At 42.7% G+C, this 14,326-nt stretch overlaps 1 protein-coding gene across 7 annotated transcripts in view; it reads right to left on the bottom strand.

Annotated features, from left to right (window-relative positions):
- Window positions 1–14,326, bottom strand: part of DZIP1 (DAZ interacting zinc finger protein 1) — a 78,403-nt gene that overhangs the window by 16,268 nt on the left and 47,809 nt on the right. For 6 of the 7 annotated variants that reach the window (XR_007513192.1, XM_049853437.1, XM_049853435.1 and 3 more), the window contains 3 exons: window positions 13,589–13,645; window positions 10,175–10,231; window positions 4,756–4,815 (listed from right to left, as the gene is read on the bottom strand). Coding sequence is in view for 6 of the 7 variants with exons in the window: in XM_049853437.1 (XP_049709394.1) it covers window positions 4,756–4,815; window positions 10,175–10,231; window positions 13,589–13,645 (174 nt within the window). In the remaining variant the exon portion in view is untranslated. The remainder of the gene's footprint in view (window positions 1–4,755; window positions 4,816–10,174; window positions 10,232–13,588; window positions 13,646–14,326) is intronic. The other variant, XM_049853438.1, reaches the window with a different exon arrangement.

The raw sequence follows: 14,326 nt of genomic DNA on the forward strand, positions 1-14,326 counted from the left end.
GGAAGAAGTATGGCCAGAATGCTCCTTAGAAGTGAGAATGACAAGACTTTGTTTCAAGTACTTTAGATGTGTTATCAGGAGGGACCAATCCCTGGTGAAGGACTTCAGGCTTGGTAAAATAGAGCAAGACCCTCAATAAGATGGATTGACACCATTGCTGCAACAACAGGCTGAACCACGGCAATGACTGTGAGGATGGTGCAGGACCAGGCAACGTTTCATTCTGTTGTATACGTGGTTGCTGTGAGTCAGAACAGACTAACGGCACCTAACAATGACAACATTGGCAGAGTTCAGACCCTTAGTGAATGTACAAATTCAGAGCTGACAGAAACGTGACAACTGAACTATCATTCTGTAGTCTCCGAACAGGGACATTTCATTCAGCAAGGGTCACGTCAAATGTGCTTCCCTGGGTCTGGGGCTGTCAGGGCGGCCCTGAGGGACTCCAACCTTCCACTGCCTTATCCATCTCAGCAGATGGAATCTTTAGGTACACGCAGCGCCTTCAGATTTGCAGATCTTGAACAAAAAATGCCTTGTTTAAGATGTTTTCTAAATACCACCTCAAGAATATTTCTGTTGATTAATAATCAGTTTTACTGAAAGCAAAATTAGTCATACCACTATCTGTACATTAAAGAAGAAAAAATATCCCCCATGAAGATGCCTTTCTAAACGTTGCTAAACTGCAACTATAAAATTTTACAGGGCTAAAAATTGGAGGTGATCTTAAATTTTATATTCTCACCATCCATACTCCCATTTTCCCACCAATGCTTTCAAATATTCTGAAACCACACACAAAAAAGTGCTTCTGTCCTAGGAACTAACAATACATCAAAATCGAGTGGACATGGTTGCAGTCATGGCTATTTTGCTGGTCTTAGCTCATAGTCTGCCATCAGGTCAGCAACCATCTAAGGCTAAAAAGAAAAGAGAACGTGTGGAAGTCAAGGTGGTACCATTTATACAGACGCAACCGTCCCACTTCCACTGCCTGACTGTGCTAACATAATTTTTAAACCGGTATTTCAGAAAAGAAACTGCACAGAAGCATAGCCTAAAGACATGCTCCGGGCTCTCTGCTCCAGGACATGGGCCACATGAAGGGTTCAAGTGATGCCCTGGATGGCTTAGCCACAGCTGAGAAGAGTTATAAAGCCTTGTGACAGCAGTTGTTGAATTCCTTTGCTTATCTGCCCAGGTTTGTGTTTAAACTCTCATTCCCGGGGCCAAGTTAATTCTGATGACCAAATTCCCACAAATTACGGCAGATTAAGAATTCCCCTCTGTCCTCAAATTCACTTTATATTTTGGTGCTTTCTTGGAAAGCCATTTATGAATGAGTAGAAAACCCTTTATGAGATGGAGTCCTGGTGGTGCAGTGGTTAAGAGCTCGGGGCTAACCAAATGGTCGGCAGTTTGAATCCACCAGCTGCTCCTTGGAAACCCTATGGGGCATTCTACTCTGTCCTATAGGGTCACTATGAGTTGGAATCGACTCGCCGGCATCACCTATTTTTTAATTTTTTAATATAAGAAGGATTCCTACCAGATTGGGGCTGGCCAACTAAAGTGATAGAAAGACTGTAGGCTGGACAGAAAAGGAATAATAATAATAAGGCTTTACTATAAAGGCAGAGTTAATCTCTTGAAAACCACCCATGCCTGAAGATTTGAGTTAAAGTATACATTGTTCACCAAGATAAACAAAACAAAACTGTCTGGAGATCAGCATTTCCTCAGATTAAAATTGTAAAAACATACCCAAGCAGATGGCCAGGCTAACGCACAAGAAGCTAGACTTGCGATCAGGTAAACTAGCCACACAACATAGCATTAGAGTAAGCAAGTAACTGCAGTGCAAACCAAGTAAGAAAAGGGAAAAAAACAATGAGTTGGAAAGAACTTTACCTGCTATCTAGTAATGAACCTCCTTTTTGACATAAGGACACTAAAGCCAGTGAGGTAAAGAGACCCCCCAAAGGCCACCCGGCTAGCTTTGCAAGTCCCCGCCAACCCAGCTTTCCTTCCTTCTTCCTTGTGTGAAAGTATGGGAAGCAGAAAACCTGGACTTAGTTCCGGCTCTGTCACTAATTTTTTTTTTCTGTCACTAATTAAACTCAATGACGTGAAGCAAGTTCCTAATCCCCCTGTGTTTCAGGTTTCCAAAATATAAAATGGCCTCTAAGACCCGTTCTGGCCCTCACATTTTAATATCCTATAAGCCAGCAAGATCAAGTATGACTCAAATCTGTCAAAAAGCAAGTACGCAGAAATAGTCACGAGTTGCTTCCTGGTAAGGACCACAATGTTTTCGCAGAATTCAGCTTCAAGGGCATTTGTCTGCAAAATGATAGGACAAGCTGAGGGATTTATTGATGGCAATTAATCTCCTGCTTTGTGCTGGCTCCACAGAGAAATGAGAAGGATGCAGTCCCTGGTTTCTACCCAGTCCTGAGGCCCCCTCCTAAGCTCCCGCCAGAGCTGTGTCTCACCACGTGGAGTGTGGCAAAGATTTTCTTTCTCAACCCAGCCCCCCAAAATGTGGCAGCAACCAATGACAGCATCTGCAGTCAGTAATGCCAAACTCAGGTCCTAACTTGTATGGACAGAAGAATTCTAAATGAGGCGTGAGCAGGAAGAGGCAGAGGGAGGAACTTGCAGCTGAAGGTGAAGAGACCATGTTGGAGAATGGGGGTCAAATCGCTCCTCCACTTGGAGCCCTAGTTGACTGTTTTAAGGGGTGTGAGCCATATAACCTGTGGTCCCAGTATTAAAATTACGTGACCCTTTCTACGGACCTCCTGACATGTCACACAGATTTGCTCTTCGAGTAAGAGATTTTATGTCTTGAACATCAATAAAGGATCTGTGTGCAGGAGAAAGTATGGTACTTACAAGTAAATGGATGCCATTATTCAAAAATAGGATTAAGATTTGGTCATCTTGTCTGCAGTAAGCCAACAGGATGTTGAAAAGCATTTAAAGACAGTATTTTTAAGCACTGTGTCTCTTTACCTATACGGATCGCAATCAAGGCTAGGCAGTTAAAGTGGGTGGAAGACAGAATACCACACTGTGGGGGGGGGGTGGTTTGCGGCAGCCCAAGAAGCCCCATTTGCTTCCAAAGTGGGTGACTGGTACTCACACTTGCTGAATGTTGACAGGTCTTCCAGTCTTTCAAGAGAAGTCAGAAATCCTGACATTCATACAAAATATTCTGATTTTTAAATATTGGCAACTGATCATAAAATGTTTGCCAAGAGTGGCCAGCTCAGACAAATCACTTTTGGGGGATGGATTTAGCCTTCAGGCCTCCTACTCGAGGCCTGGGCCATCTTTAAGACGGCTGGAAGCCTGTGCCAAGGACCCATGCTGCTCCTTCTTGTTTCTCTGACAATGGGACAAGGGGAGCCTTACAAAGGAGCCTGACAATATCCTCCTGAAGTTATGCTCATTTAAATGCCCTTCAATTTCCATCAGCAACTTTTTATGGCTTTATTACACTTCAATGTCTCTACACTCTTGTTTCAGAAAGAAATGGGTATTTAAATATTGGAACAGCAATTACAAAGACATAACAGCCACAAAAGGGAGCAACTAAAATACTATCCGAAGTCAGGTGCCAGCGATTATGAACAACTACTTGGCTAGGAAGGTGGGAAATCCTCAACTGAACAGCCCAGCTAACACACAGAAAATCAAGACACATTGCAAAGATTTGTGGAAGCAAAGCAAACACTATTTAAAAACATCAAAAAGGCACTGATGATTAAATACAGCAAAACCAAGACTTGAATATATACATCATGTAGATATTACAAATATATGCCTGATGTAATATTCAATTTGTAGTCCTGTAAAAACAATTAAAAAAAAAAAAACTCTGGTGAACACAGAAAGAAATATAAGAAATATTAAGAGTTTAATACAAAAATTAAATTATTAAAAATTTGCTTTCTCATAAAGAAGGGGAGCCCAGAGTGATAAACGGTGAAGTGCTACTATTAGTAAGAAGAAACTTAGGATAAACTGACTCAAATATAATTGTATCTCAGACCTACAGTGGCATTAGAAAATACTCCTTATCATTTTTTAAAAACCATTTTCATAAACCTCAAAAGTTGACAGAGGGCAATTTTAAGAACTACCAAATAAAGTAAGCAGCAATAGTTTTAATTACTTCCCAAGACCGGTAAGAGCTCAAACACTCCACCACATGGATGTTATTTTGCATATCAACATTCCACTTTCAGAGTTCAGGTATTACACGTTCTCTGCTGTTTACAGATCATTTTTAAATGGGCTTCACCCATCCGTCTCACCATACGAACGCTCACGACTGTGAGACAGGTATCTTCATATCGTGACTGATGCACAACATACGTGTGGATCCATCAAAAGAGCAGAAAATACCTGCCTTGCGGTGAAGAATTAACATTTCTTTTCAAGTTCCCTGACACGGGATATTTCTTATGCATCTGCTTGCATAAGAATACAGTAAAGCAGGGAATAACAACACAGAATATTAGGGGAATAAGATGGCAGAATACTATCTAAAAAAAAAAAAAAAAAAAAATTTTTTTTTTTTTTTATACCATCTACAGACTGAAAATATAATCCAGACCTAAATGTCTGCCCTAATTTTGATACAGTATGATAAAAACCGCTGGCTGGTATTTTCAAGGCTTGGGTTTGGGCGTGTAAATACAATCTCCACACAGAAACCCTGGTCAAGCCCTTTGTTACCTTTTTCTTCCTCAGAAAGCTCCTCTATTGGTTCCAGTATGTGCGACGAGAATGCCTGCTCTATTAACAGGGAAAAAGAAGAACAGTACAAACAGGACAAGAGCAGAGTAAAATTAGTTTCCTTCCAAACTGTTCTGAAAGACACAATTCCGTGGTATTTTAATCATGCCTAAATAGTAAGAATTTACTGGGGAAAAAAATATTGAGGTCGTCAGTTAAAGCCGGTCATATTTTCATGGTGTCTTCTATTTTCTAGTCGCAGCTCCACTTCAGAAATCATATTTTTAAATAATTAAGTTAAAGTTTCTCGCCCATTAACCTAGTGTCTGATGTGATTCTTTTCAAGGCAAAAGAGCACAACTGCAAAAGATTTCCATCACTTACCCCTAAGAAAAATTTTCCTTATAAATAGTTTGAGCAGGTGGCGAAATAGAAAATTAATGAGAATATTTCAATTCTTAAAGATTAAAAACAAAAACTCGAGGCCCTCATATCCCAACTTCTTACCTGCCCCCACCATTCATCTTGGGCCTTCGAGTGGTAGACCAGGACGGTGAAGGGCTAAGGTCAGGTGAACATAAGGTCAGCAGCAAGACCTGCACCCGTTCTTACACACTTCCTTCCCCCACACTGCTTTTCAAGACCTAGTTCTGCCCCAAAAGGATACCTCGTGGTCCACTCGAGAAGTGCTCTGCTGCTAATCTAAAGCAAGGCAGCTTGAACCCACCCAGCAGCTCCACGGGAGAAAGACCTGGCCATCTGCTCCTGTAGAGATTACGGCCTTAGGAAACTCTATGGAGAAGTTCTACTCTGTCACATTGATTCCACGGCACGTAACAAACAGTTCCACACCTGGAGGGCCACCAGGGAAAGGCTCTGAGCTGGAGAAGTCCTTGCCTCCACAGCCAGGCAGCTGAGGCCTCAGGTGGACGAAGAGCTTCCCAAGGCCCCAGCACCAGAACCAGGGTTGGGGGAAACGAGGCCTCTGGCTGACCTTTCCTGGCAAACGTTGCTATGCATACACAAGGAAACCTGAGGGCAGCGTGAATAAAACCAAGCTCCATCCTGCTAACTAAAAAAAAAAAAAATAACTAACAGAGGGAAATTCCCTTCATGGGAAAAGTCAGCTTTTGGCTAGAGGTTGACCGACAGCAGTCAAGCATCAGGTGTGGGATAAAATGGAACCAGGAAGTCCGGACTGTGTGGTGCATGGTTCACTCATCTCTAACACAGGGCTCCCAGTCTAGCTCTCCACCTCCACCCACAAGGAGGAGGTCGTTCCATTCCACTGCCAGACGCCAGAGTGGGCAATGAGCCAGAGCAACACCAGGCAACAATCACTGAGTGCCACTATTTGCCAGGCACAGAGCTAAGTGATCTTCATGTATTATCTAAGATTTAAGTCCTGCCTACCTTGAAGGTCTAGTTTTAATTTATTAAAGAGTATTTTCGGTACTCTTTTTTTTTAATTTTTTTTTATTTTAGGTATAGGTCCCCAGGTGGTAAAAATGGTTTACACTCGACTACTAACCTCCTAACCTAAAGATTGATGGTTTGAACCCACCCAGCAGCACTGCTTAAGTAAGGCCTGGCACTCTGCTTCTATAAAGTTTGCAAACAAGCACAAATGGCCAAATATCAGCTGCTCCGTGAAGCCTTCCCAGATTTTCCCCAACCGGAGATAATCTCTTCTTTGCTTAAAGGCCCACTTAGTCTATCAATGGCTCCCACCTCGTGCCACAATTATGAGTGTTTGGTATCCCTTACAGGCTGTAAGTGCCTTGGGTGCAGGCTTTGCTTCCGATTCATTTCTCTATCCAACCTAGGCACATAAGAGCAGCCCAGAAGTATCTATCTGCCGGAATTAATACGGCCTATGGGTCCGTGACAGGGAGTAGAAGGCAGGGCTGGCACAGGACACGGCTGGGAAAATACCATAACTACAAGTGGCATTTTTACTTCTCCTCTAAGGACGAAGAATTCCCTAAAGACTCTCCTGAACTCTTCCAGGATGTGAACCTTGAGTGACTGCTCTTCCTGTCAGCCACATGCAGACATTTCTCCTTGTGATTGCATGTAAGCATGGTCACCTAAAAGGGACCTGGCCCAGCCCCCCTTCAGAGGGTCCAGTCTCCTTAATGGAGGCTTCCCCTTCAATAGCCTCCAATTGGTTTCCACAACACTGCTGGGTCCTGTGTACTCAGATGGGGGAAGCCATCTTTCTTCCCACTAAATAATAAAAAAAATTGCAGTTGAGTCAATTCTGACTCACAGCGACCCTACAGGACAGAGAAGAACTGCCCCACAGGGTTTCCAAGGAGTGGCTTGGTGGATTTGAACTGCCAACCTTTTGGTTAGCAGCCATGGCACTTAACCACTGTGCCAGCAGGGCTCCTTCTTCCATTAAGAGTCACAAACTACCAGAACTCCAGCATACACTGCTTCTCATGTGTTGGACAGTATAACATTGCTCAAACTAAAGTCTTGTGTTAGGTTTCAATATCATGAAATGCAAGATACTTACTTTGTGAGCAAAACACGGTAACTTCAAATTCTAGCAAAAATGTTTCTGCCTTTCTAAAACCAGTTACGACACACTTAAAGTCTTAGGGCAGCTTTCCATTTTCAACTTTTTTAGTTTCTGTGGCCCTAAATCTAGCTGCACGACTAAGGTCAGGCATACATAACCCCTTACAACTCAGACCAAATAAAGACCTTTCTATCTCAGTGGAATTAGCAGGTCCCCAAAGGCTCTGGGAAAAGTGACCATCAAAAGAAGACAAACGTTTTCCCCGGCCACGCTAAAAGAAAATGGGGGCTGCGTTACCAGGTCAGACAGCCTAAGGCATTGGGGTGTATGGGTCAGTTTAACAACAATGGACCCATGGACACTTTCCTTCCTGGACACTGCAACGGCACAATTTAGTCACAATGCCATCAGCTACATGTTCTCCAGGAGTGAAAATGGCTACTGAAGAGATTTTTATCAGGAAAAACTTAGGGCAGTGAATGGCAATCATCACTTATTTTCCCCACAGGCCACATTTCATTCTGTCTACTGCCTTAGGATCAATATTTACAGCTTATATTGTTCAACTTGGGTAGCAAAGTCAAATGGTAGGGGAGCGATCAACTCCCGATTTCCTCCAGTTGCCCTTTCGGGGGGGGAGTAGCAGTCATGGCTCCTGGTAGCTCTCAGTGGCGTCCTTCCCCACAACTGCCTCAGCTGAAGGAGCAGCAACTCACTTCAACTGATGGATGCAGGGGCGCAATGACCTGCCTCCCTGCCTCAATCGAGGGCAATTCCAAGATGCCCATCCCAGCTCTAAGGCTCTGGGTAGAATGGCTGAGGCCTTCACTGTGGCCGAACCTGGGTTCCCCACTTCTTCCGCCCAAGCCTGCTTCCCTCACAGGTGCTGTCCAAGAGCACTTCCCAGTGAGCCTCCCACCCGTAAGTCTGCCTCAGGGTCTGTTTCCCAGGGAACCCAGCCTAAGACAGTGAGTAGTCAGGGCATTTTTCACCACGAAGAACCTCAGCAAGCTTTGAGGTGGAACAAAGGGATCTTTTTGCCCGTGGGGGGTAAACAGGCTAATTAACATGACGCAATTCTTTACTACTCCCCCACACCTCCTGCCACAGGTGGGGAGGCTGCCATCATTGGGGGTGGGGGGCAGGTCAGTGGGCTCCAGCCAAGCCTCCTCCTAGCTCCTGGCCCATTGAGATGCTCATAAATCAGCTTTGAGCCCTATCCAAGGGCTATGGCCCCTTGCCAGGTCTGGCTGGCATTTAGAACCAGCATTTCAATTCCCAAAGATTCCAGGAAGGGGGAACAACTGATTTAATCAGGGCAGGGCCCATGATCGAAGAACTCAGAGGTTTATAATCAATAGACTTGTTAGAAACCTGGAGTCACCCCCAGACAGCTTGACGCACCTACTCTAGATGGCCTTTATCAGGCACACAAACACAGCACGAAGAAAATGCGGACCTTGCATAATGACATACGAAGGTTAACAACAACCAAGTAGGAAAAAAAGAGAGATCAATGAAAACACACTGCCAAGGTACAAAAGAGAAGTGGCCAGCAACGCCTTACAGAAGCCTGCTCTAAAAAATAGGGAGGGCAGAGACCTATTTTAGACCCGACATAAAATAAAATAAACATCAAATGACTGCCAAAGACAATTTCTTATATATTCAGTATTAAAGCAAATTTATATATGTCCAACATACACAAGGAGCCCTGGTGGCACAGTGGTTAAGAGATCATCTGCTAACAAAAACGTTGGCAGTTCGAATCCACCAGCCACTCCTTGGAAACCCAATGGGGCAATTCCAGTTTGTCCTGTAAGTTCGCTATGAGTTGGAACCAACTTGATGGCAATGGGTTTGGTCCAAAGGGGGAAAAAAAAAAAAAACAACTGCATGCTATGAACACTTGTAAATACTAAGATTCGGTGTGTGGAGAATGTACACATTATATGTTGTGATCACATCCTGTAGGGGACTGACACAACTGAACTGATCTTGAAAAAAAACAAGGTGCAGTAGACAACTCCATGAGTCAGACAGTGAGCAAAAAGAGTGACTACTGAAGACCTCCCCTATTTATGAAGATAGAAAGTGCCAGGCAACTAGCCAATCAGATCATGGACTTAAGTCTAACCAAAAGGCTCAAGACAAAGCAGAATGAAGTAATCGTAAGTCTCCAGAAGCATCTGTAGGTAGGACAGGAAAAAGATGGTCCCTCTTCTGTCTTACTTATTTGTAAGATACAGCAGACCATAAGAAAACACGGTATCAAAAAGCACCCTAGGAAAAGCTGTTAAGCACCTTAAATGTTTAAAAGTAAAATATGGCTACTAATATTCACCCCATCTACTGGATCATGCTGCTAACAACTCCCAGCTGAATCCTGGCAGTGATTTCTTCTAGTGGGTCCTGCTTTTCTCCCTTTGGCTTCCATCACCAGTCTTCTCTAGATTTTCCCAACCAATTGTTGAAACTGTTTAAAAAAGGTGACTTCCTGCCACATTGAAAGTTAGAAAAACAATCCCACATGCCCTGTGGCATGTGCAGGTTGACTGGCCTTCCTGGGAGAAAGTCACCCTCATTCTTACCCAAGACCTACTACTTTCCACCAAAAATTATAAATAGTAAGAGTACAACTCAAAGTTAAAATCTCCATTTGCGAGTCTGGCAACATAGACGTTTTATACTTTAGGACCTCGGTATTTATGTTCACTTTACAATAATAGGACATACAAAGACTGTGGTTTTGGTAACTCGTCTTAAAATCACTGAGATGTTTTCTGTTTTACACAGTCAGCCCCGCAGAAGCACTTTCAGCTGAGAAGTTCTCTAACACGGGGTGGACGCAGGTCTAGAACGATGACTGAGACGACCGCTGAAACTCACCGTGTGCTATCGTTAGACTTGATTTAGCATCCAGAGTCTGCGGTGCAGGGGCATTGGCTGAAACAGCATAAAAAGGAAAAAGCTCGTAGGTTCCATATCTACAGCAAAAGTATCCAAACACAGTGACAGCCAACTACTCCTCAAGTCAGTCAGGACACATACAGATCACGAGGGACAAATGTTTCAAATGACAAAGACATTACACAACTCATCTAAATCCATTTTTACAATAGCCTTGTTGAGATATGATTCATCCTTTCAAAATGTACAATTTAGTGGATTTTAGTGTATTCACAGAGTAATTTAATCATAAGCACTATCTGATTTTTAAAACATTTTCAACATTCCCCCAAAACACCACATATCTATTAACTGACACCCCTCACGCCCTCCTCCTCTCAGCCTCTGGTTCCACTAGTCTGCTTTCTGGTCCTGTGGACGGGCCTACTCTGGACATTTCAGACGCACAGAATCATACGATACATGGCCTTTCGTATCTGGCTTCTTTCAGCTGGCATAATGTTCTCAAGGCTCACTCATGTGGTGGCCTGTATCAGCGCTTCATTCCTTTTCATAACTGAATAATATTCTGTGGTACGTACAGACCACATGTTATCTGTCCATCTGTTAATGGACATTTGGTGTTGTTTCCACTGTTTGTCTATTATGAGTAATGTTGCTGTGAACATCTGTGTAAAATAAACCAGTGTTTAAAAATACTCCAGTCACTGGGCTGGAAGGCACCGTAGCCTTTAAAAAAAGAGAGGACTATATCTGACTGGAGTGGAAGGAAAGGCTATTTCAAAATATCTCCAGAGAGTGAGACCCCACAGCCTCCCTTCCAACAGTTGGTAATTGGTGCCTGGGGTTCCTCTCTAGACTACTTATTTGTACAGTTGGTTTTTACTAGACAACACTTGTCTGTTAGTTTACTGACTCTTTCTCAGACTTATGAAGATAGATACTTAATTTGAATCCTGCTCTTCAGAACTGGCCAAAAACTCTCAGCTACCTCATAGGCATATATTTCTGGTCTTTACAAAGGCTAATAGTAAAATTGTTCAACTCCCAACTAGGTGCAACTTGCTAATAATTCTAGAAATAGGGTCTTCAAACTCGTTTGTAACTTGTATAATCTGGATCAGGGCGTGGCAAACTATAGCCCATGGGACAAATTAGGCCCACTGCCTGTTTTTCTAAATCAAGTTTTACTGGAACACAGCCACGTTCATTCATGTACATATGGTCTGTGGCCGATTCTGTGCTAAAACAGCCAAGCTGAAGAGTTAGAAACAAAGCCTAAAACATGGCCCACAACGCCTAAAATACTCACTACCTCGTCCTTTACAGAATAAAAATACAAAATATTCACTACCCAGGCCTGTTCTAGATATTATTCCAATTTATAGAATCAAAAGCTCTGATCTTATCAAAATTTATCACATCCAGGCCTCCTTCGTAAACTACAAAATTCATTACCTTATTACGGGCAGGTAGCATATAAGTTCTGAAACGACTGACTAGTGTCTAAATTGCCAACACTAGAAATCGGCGGGGTCCACAGTTTACCCCTATTTAGCTTAGATTAGAAAGCCTTCATTTTGCTGGGGATGGTTCTGATTTATTGATTTTAGATTTCCTAAGTGGTCTTTCACTTTGTGATTTGAATTTTTCTGGTCTTAGAGTATCTGCATTTTCTTTTAAGGGAAGGGAATTGCCCTGACATTATTAAAGCTCTAACTTTAAGATCCTCTTCCATACTGGGAGAATTAGGGATGAACCAGCCACCCTTTCTTGCCTAGTTGTCATGAAACCCAAAGGCTCCACCTGTGAAGAGGCCCCTACGTATGCGGCTAAGGGCCCATTCTTCCCGTGAATTCCCTAGAGTCCAGTGGCATTCAAATTCTTTTGACCCTATGCCTTGATCAGTAAAAGTTCTTAAGTAATACCTTACCCTGTCATGCACAGTCATTTAAATAAATTTTATATACTACAGCACAAATAGTGGAGCCCTGATAGTGCAGTGGTTAAGAGCTCTGACAGCTAACCAAAAGGTTGGCAGTTCAAATCCACCAGCTGCTCCTTGGGAACCATATGAGGCAGTTCCACTCTGTCTATAGGGTCGCTATGAGTAGGATGGGTTTTGGGGTTATAGTACAAATATTATGCATGTTGTAAAACATAAAAAAGTAATTGGAAACATTAAAAGAATGACTTTTTAAAAAATATATAAAAAGAAGCTCTAATAATTTCATTTTCATACCCCAACAGATCATTTTGCATGCCTCAGGGGGTCTGAACACTGTATCTGGAGACCACTGCCCTGACCAAATATAAAGAGCAGGCCAAATATAGTTTTGGTTATTTTTTTCTGCTTGTATACTTGAGTTTAATCAGCTTATAGAATTATTTTGTTTAAATAATCTAGTGTCTTTTAACTTTCCATTCTTCTTTGTAAGGTGACTTTTTTTTATTGATCCTTTTTTTATTTCCTGAGATGTACGTCCAGTTTCTACTCTCCCCTCATCCCCTCACCCCTACTCTGGGCACTAACCTTCCCTCTCCACCCCTGCTCCTCTGGACCTCTTCAGCTTCCAACACCAAGAGGCCTTGAGAAGCATCAGAGAAGACTGAGCAGCTGAAACCGTCAGCATTTTACTGTCATTGGTGTCAGATTCCCAAACGTGCTCACGAATGTCCTTCCATCACTGCACAGAGCTCTCACTATTTCTGGGCCCAGGTTTATGGCGCCATCTCTCTCACCGCCAGCTCAGGCCCCTCTACCACGTCAGATCCCCGTTCACAGGGCTTGTGTCTGACTGCTCTCTATGGCCCACAATCGTCTGCTCCCTTACTCCCACTTCTTTCTCCTCCCCCTTACACTTTCTTGACTGAAAATAAAAATATTTAAACTAATTATTAATTTATGAAAAAAAAAATGTGTCAGTTTCTAAACCGTAAAGATTATGGTTTTCTGATGTACTGCCAAATCCTGACAGCTCTGGGAGACACGTGCTGAGCTGCCCAAAGCTGGGTGACAGACAGACGTCTGCTCAAGGCCTGCAGCAATGAGAAGCTCTGGAATTCCAAATATGATTTGTACCACAGAGTCCCACGGTCACAGGGTAGAAGTCTGGAAGTTCAGTAGCGTAAACCTCAGAGTGCCAGAGGATTTTTAGTAGTCTCTTTATTAACTAAGGCAAAATAACAGGTATGGCTGACCAAAATCATATCAATGTTTACCATCAAGGGTTTCAGGGCCAGGTCAAAACCAGGAATCAAAATTAATTATGTAATTTCCAGATAAACTGGTTTTCAAAGAAAGGTCTTTAAAAATAAATAAGCAAAAGTTATGCTTTGATCTAGCATTTTAAAGATAATCTTTAGAATGATGACCCTATTATAGAAACTTACTAGGTACAGCTGGGGCAGTTGGTTTAGATTCAAAACTTTGCCAGGCTAAAGGATTCCCTGAAACAACAAAAAACTAGTTAGTAACAAGAATCACAAGGTATAGACTAAATTTGGCAGCCCTTATCCTAGTCTATTTCCCCCCAGAAAACAACAAATGAAATTTACCAATACACAGCAACTCAGCCAGGTGAGGAAAGATGGTTAACGCAAATTCTTTCAAAGCTAAATTTTTCCTAAAATTGCTTTTCAGCCAAATATTCATGATATTTAAGTAATTATAGAGGCACACCCTTGCTTACCTGAATTCTCACTATGTAGTAGGTTTAAAGAGAAGTTAAAGGGGGAACTCGGCCCTTCCCCAACCCTTTACCTCAAAACATGAACATCAATGCGTCTCCCACGGCCCCCAGAACAGTGAGGAAACCCAGGTCACACACCCAGTGACAATCCCGGGCTGGAGTTCCTCAAGTAAAGGAAGATTCTTTATCACACTTGAGACTTGGCAGGAGCTCACCAAGACCGAGATCAGGAAGAAGGCATGCTTTCAGACTGCGACATGAGACCCTCATTTCTGCCTCCCAATCTCACTTCTAGTCTAGCTCCTCAAAGGATATGAGAGAAATGGGCTATTACCACTTTAGTCAGTAGACTGTTTAAAACTCATGGCAACGCCATGGGCCAGAACATACTCAACAGCAATGGGTTTGGTTTAATGTTTTTTTTTTTTTTTTATCTTCA

The sequence above is a fragment of the Elephas maximus genome, chromosome 14 (assembly GCF_024166365.1).
Source record: "Elephas maximus indicus isolate mEleMax1 chromosome 14, mEleMax1 primary haplotype, whole genome shotgun sequence".
Taxonomy (NCBI): domain Eukaryota; kingdom Metazoa; phylum Chordata; class Mammalia; order Proboscidea; family Elephantidae; genus Elephas; species Elephas maximus.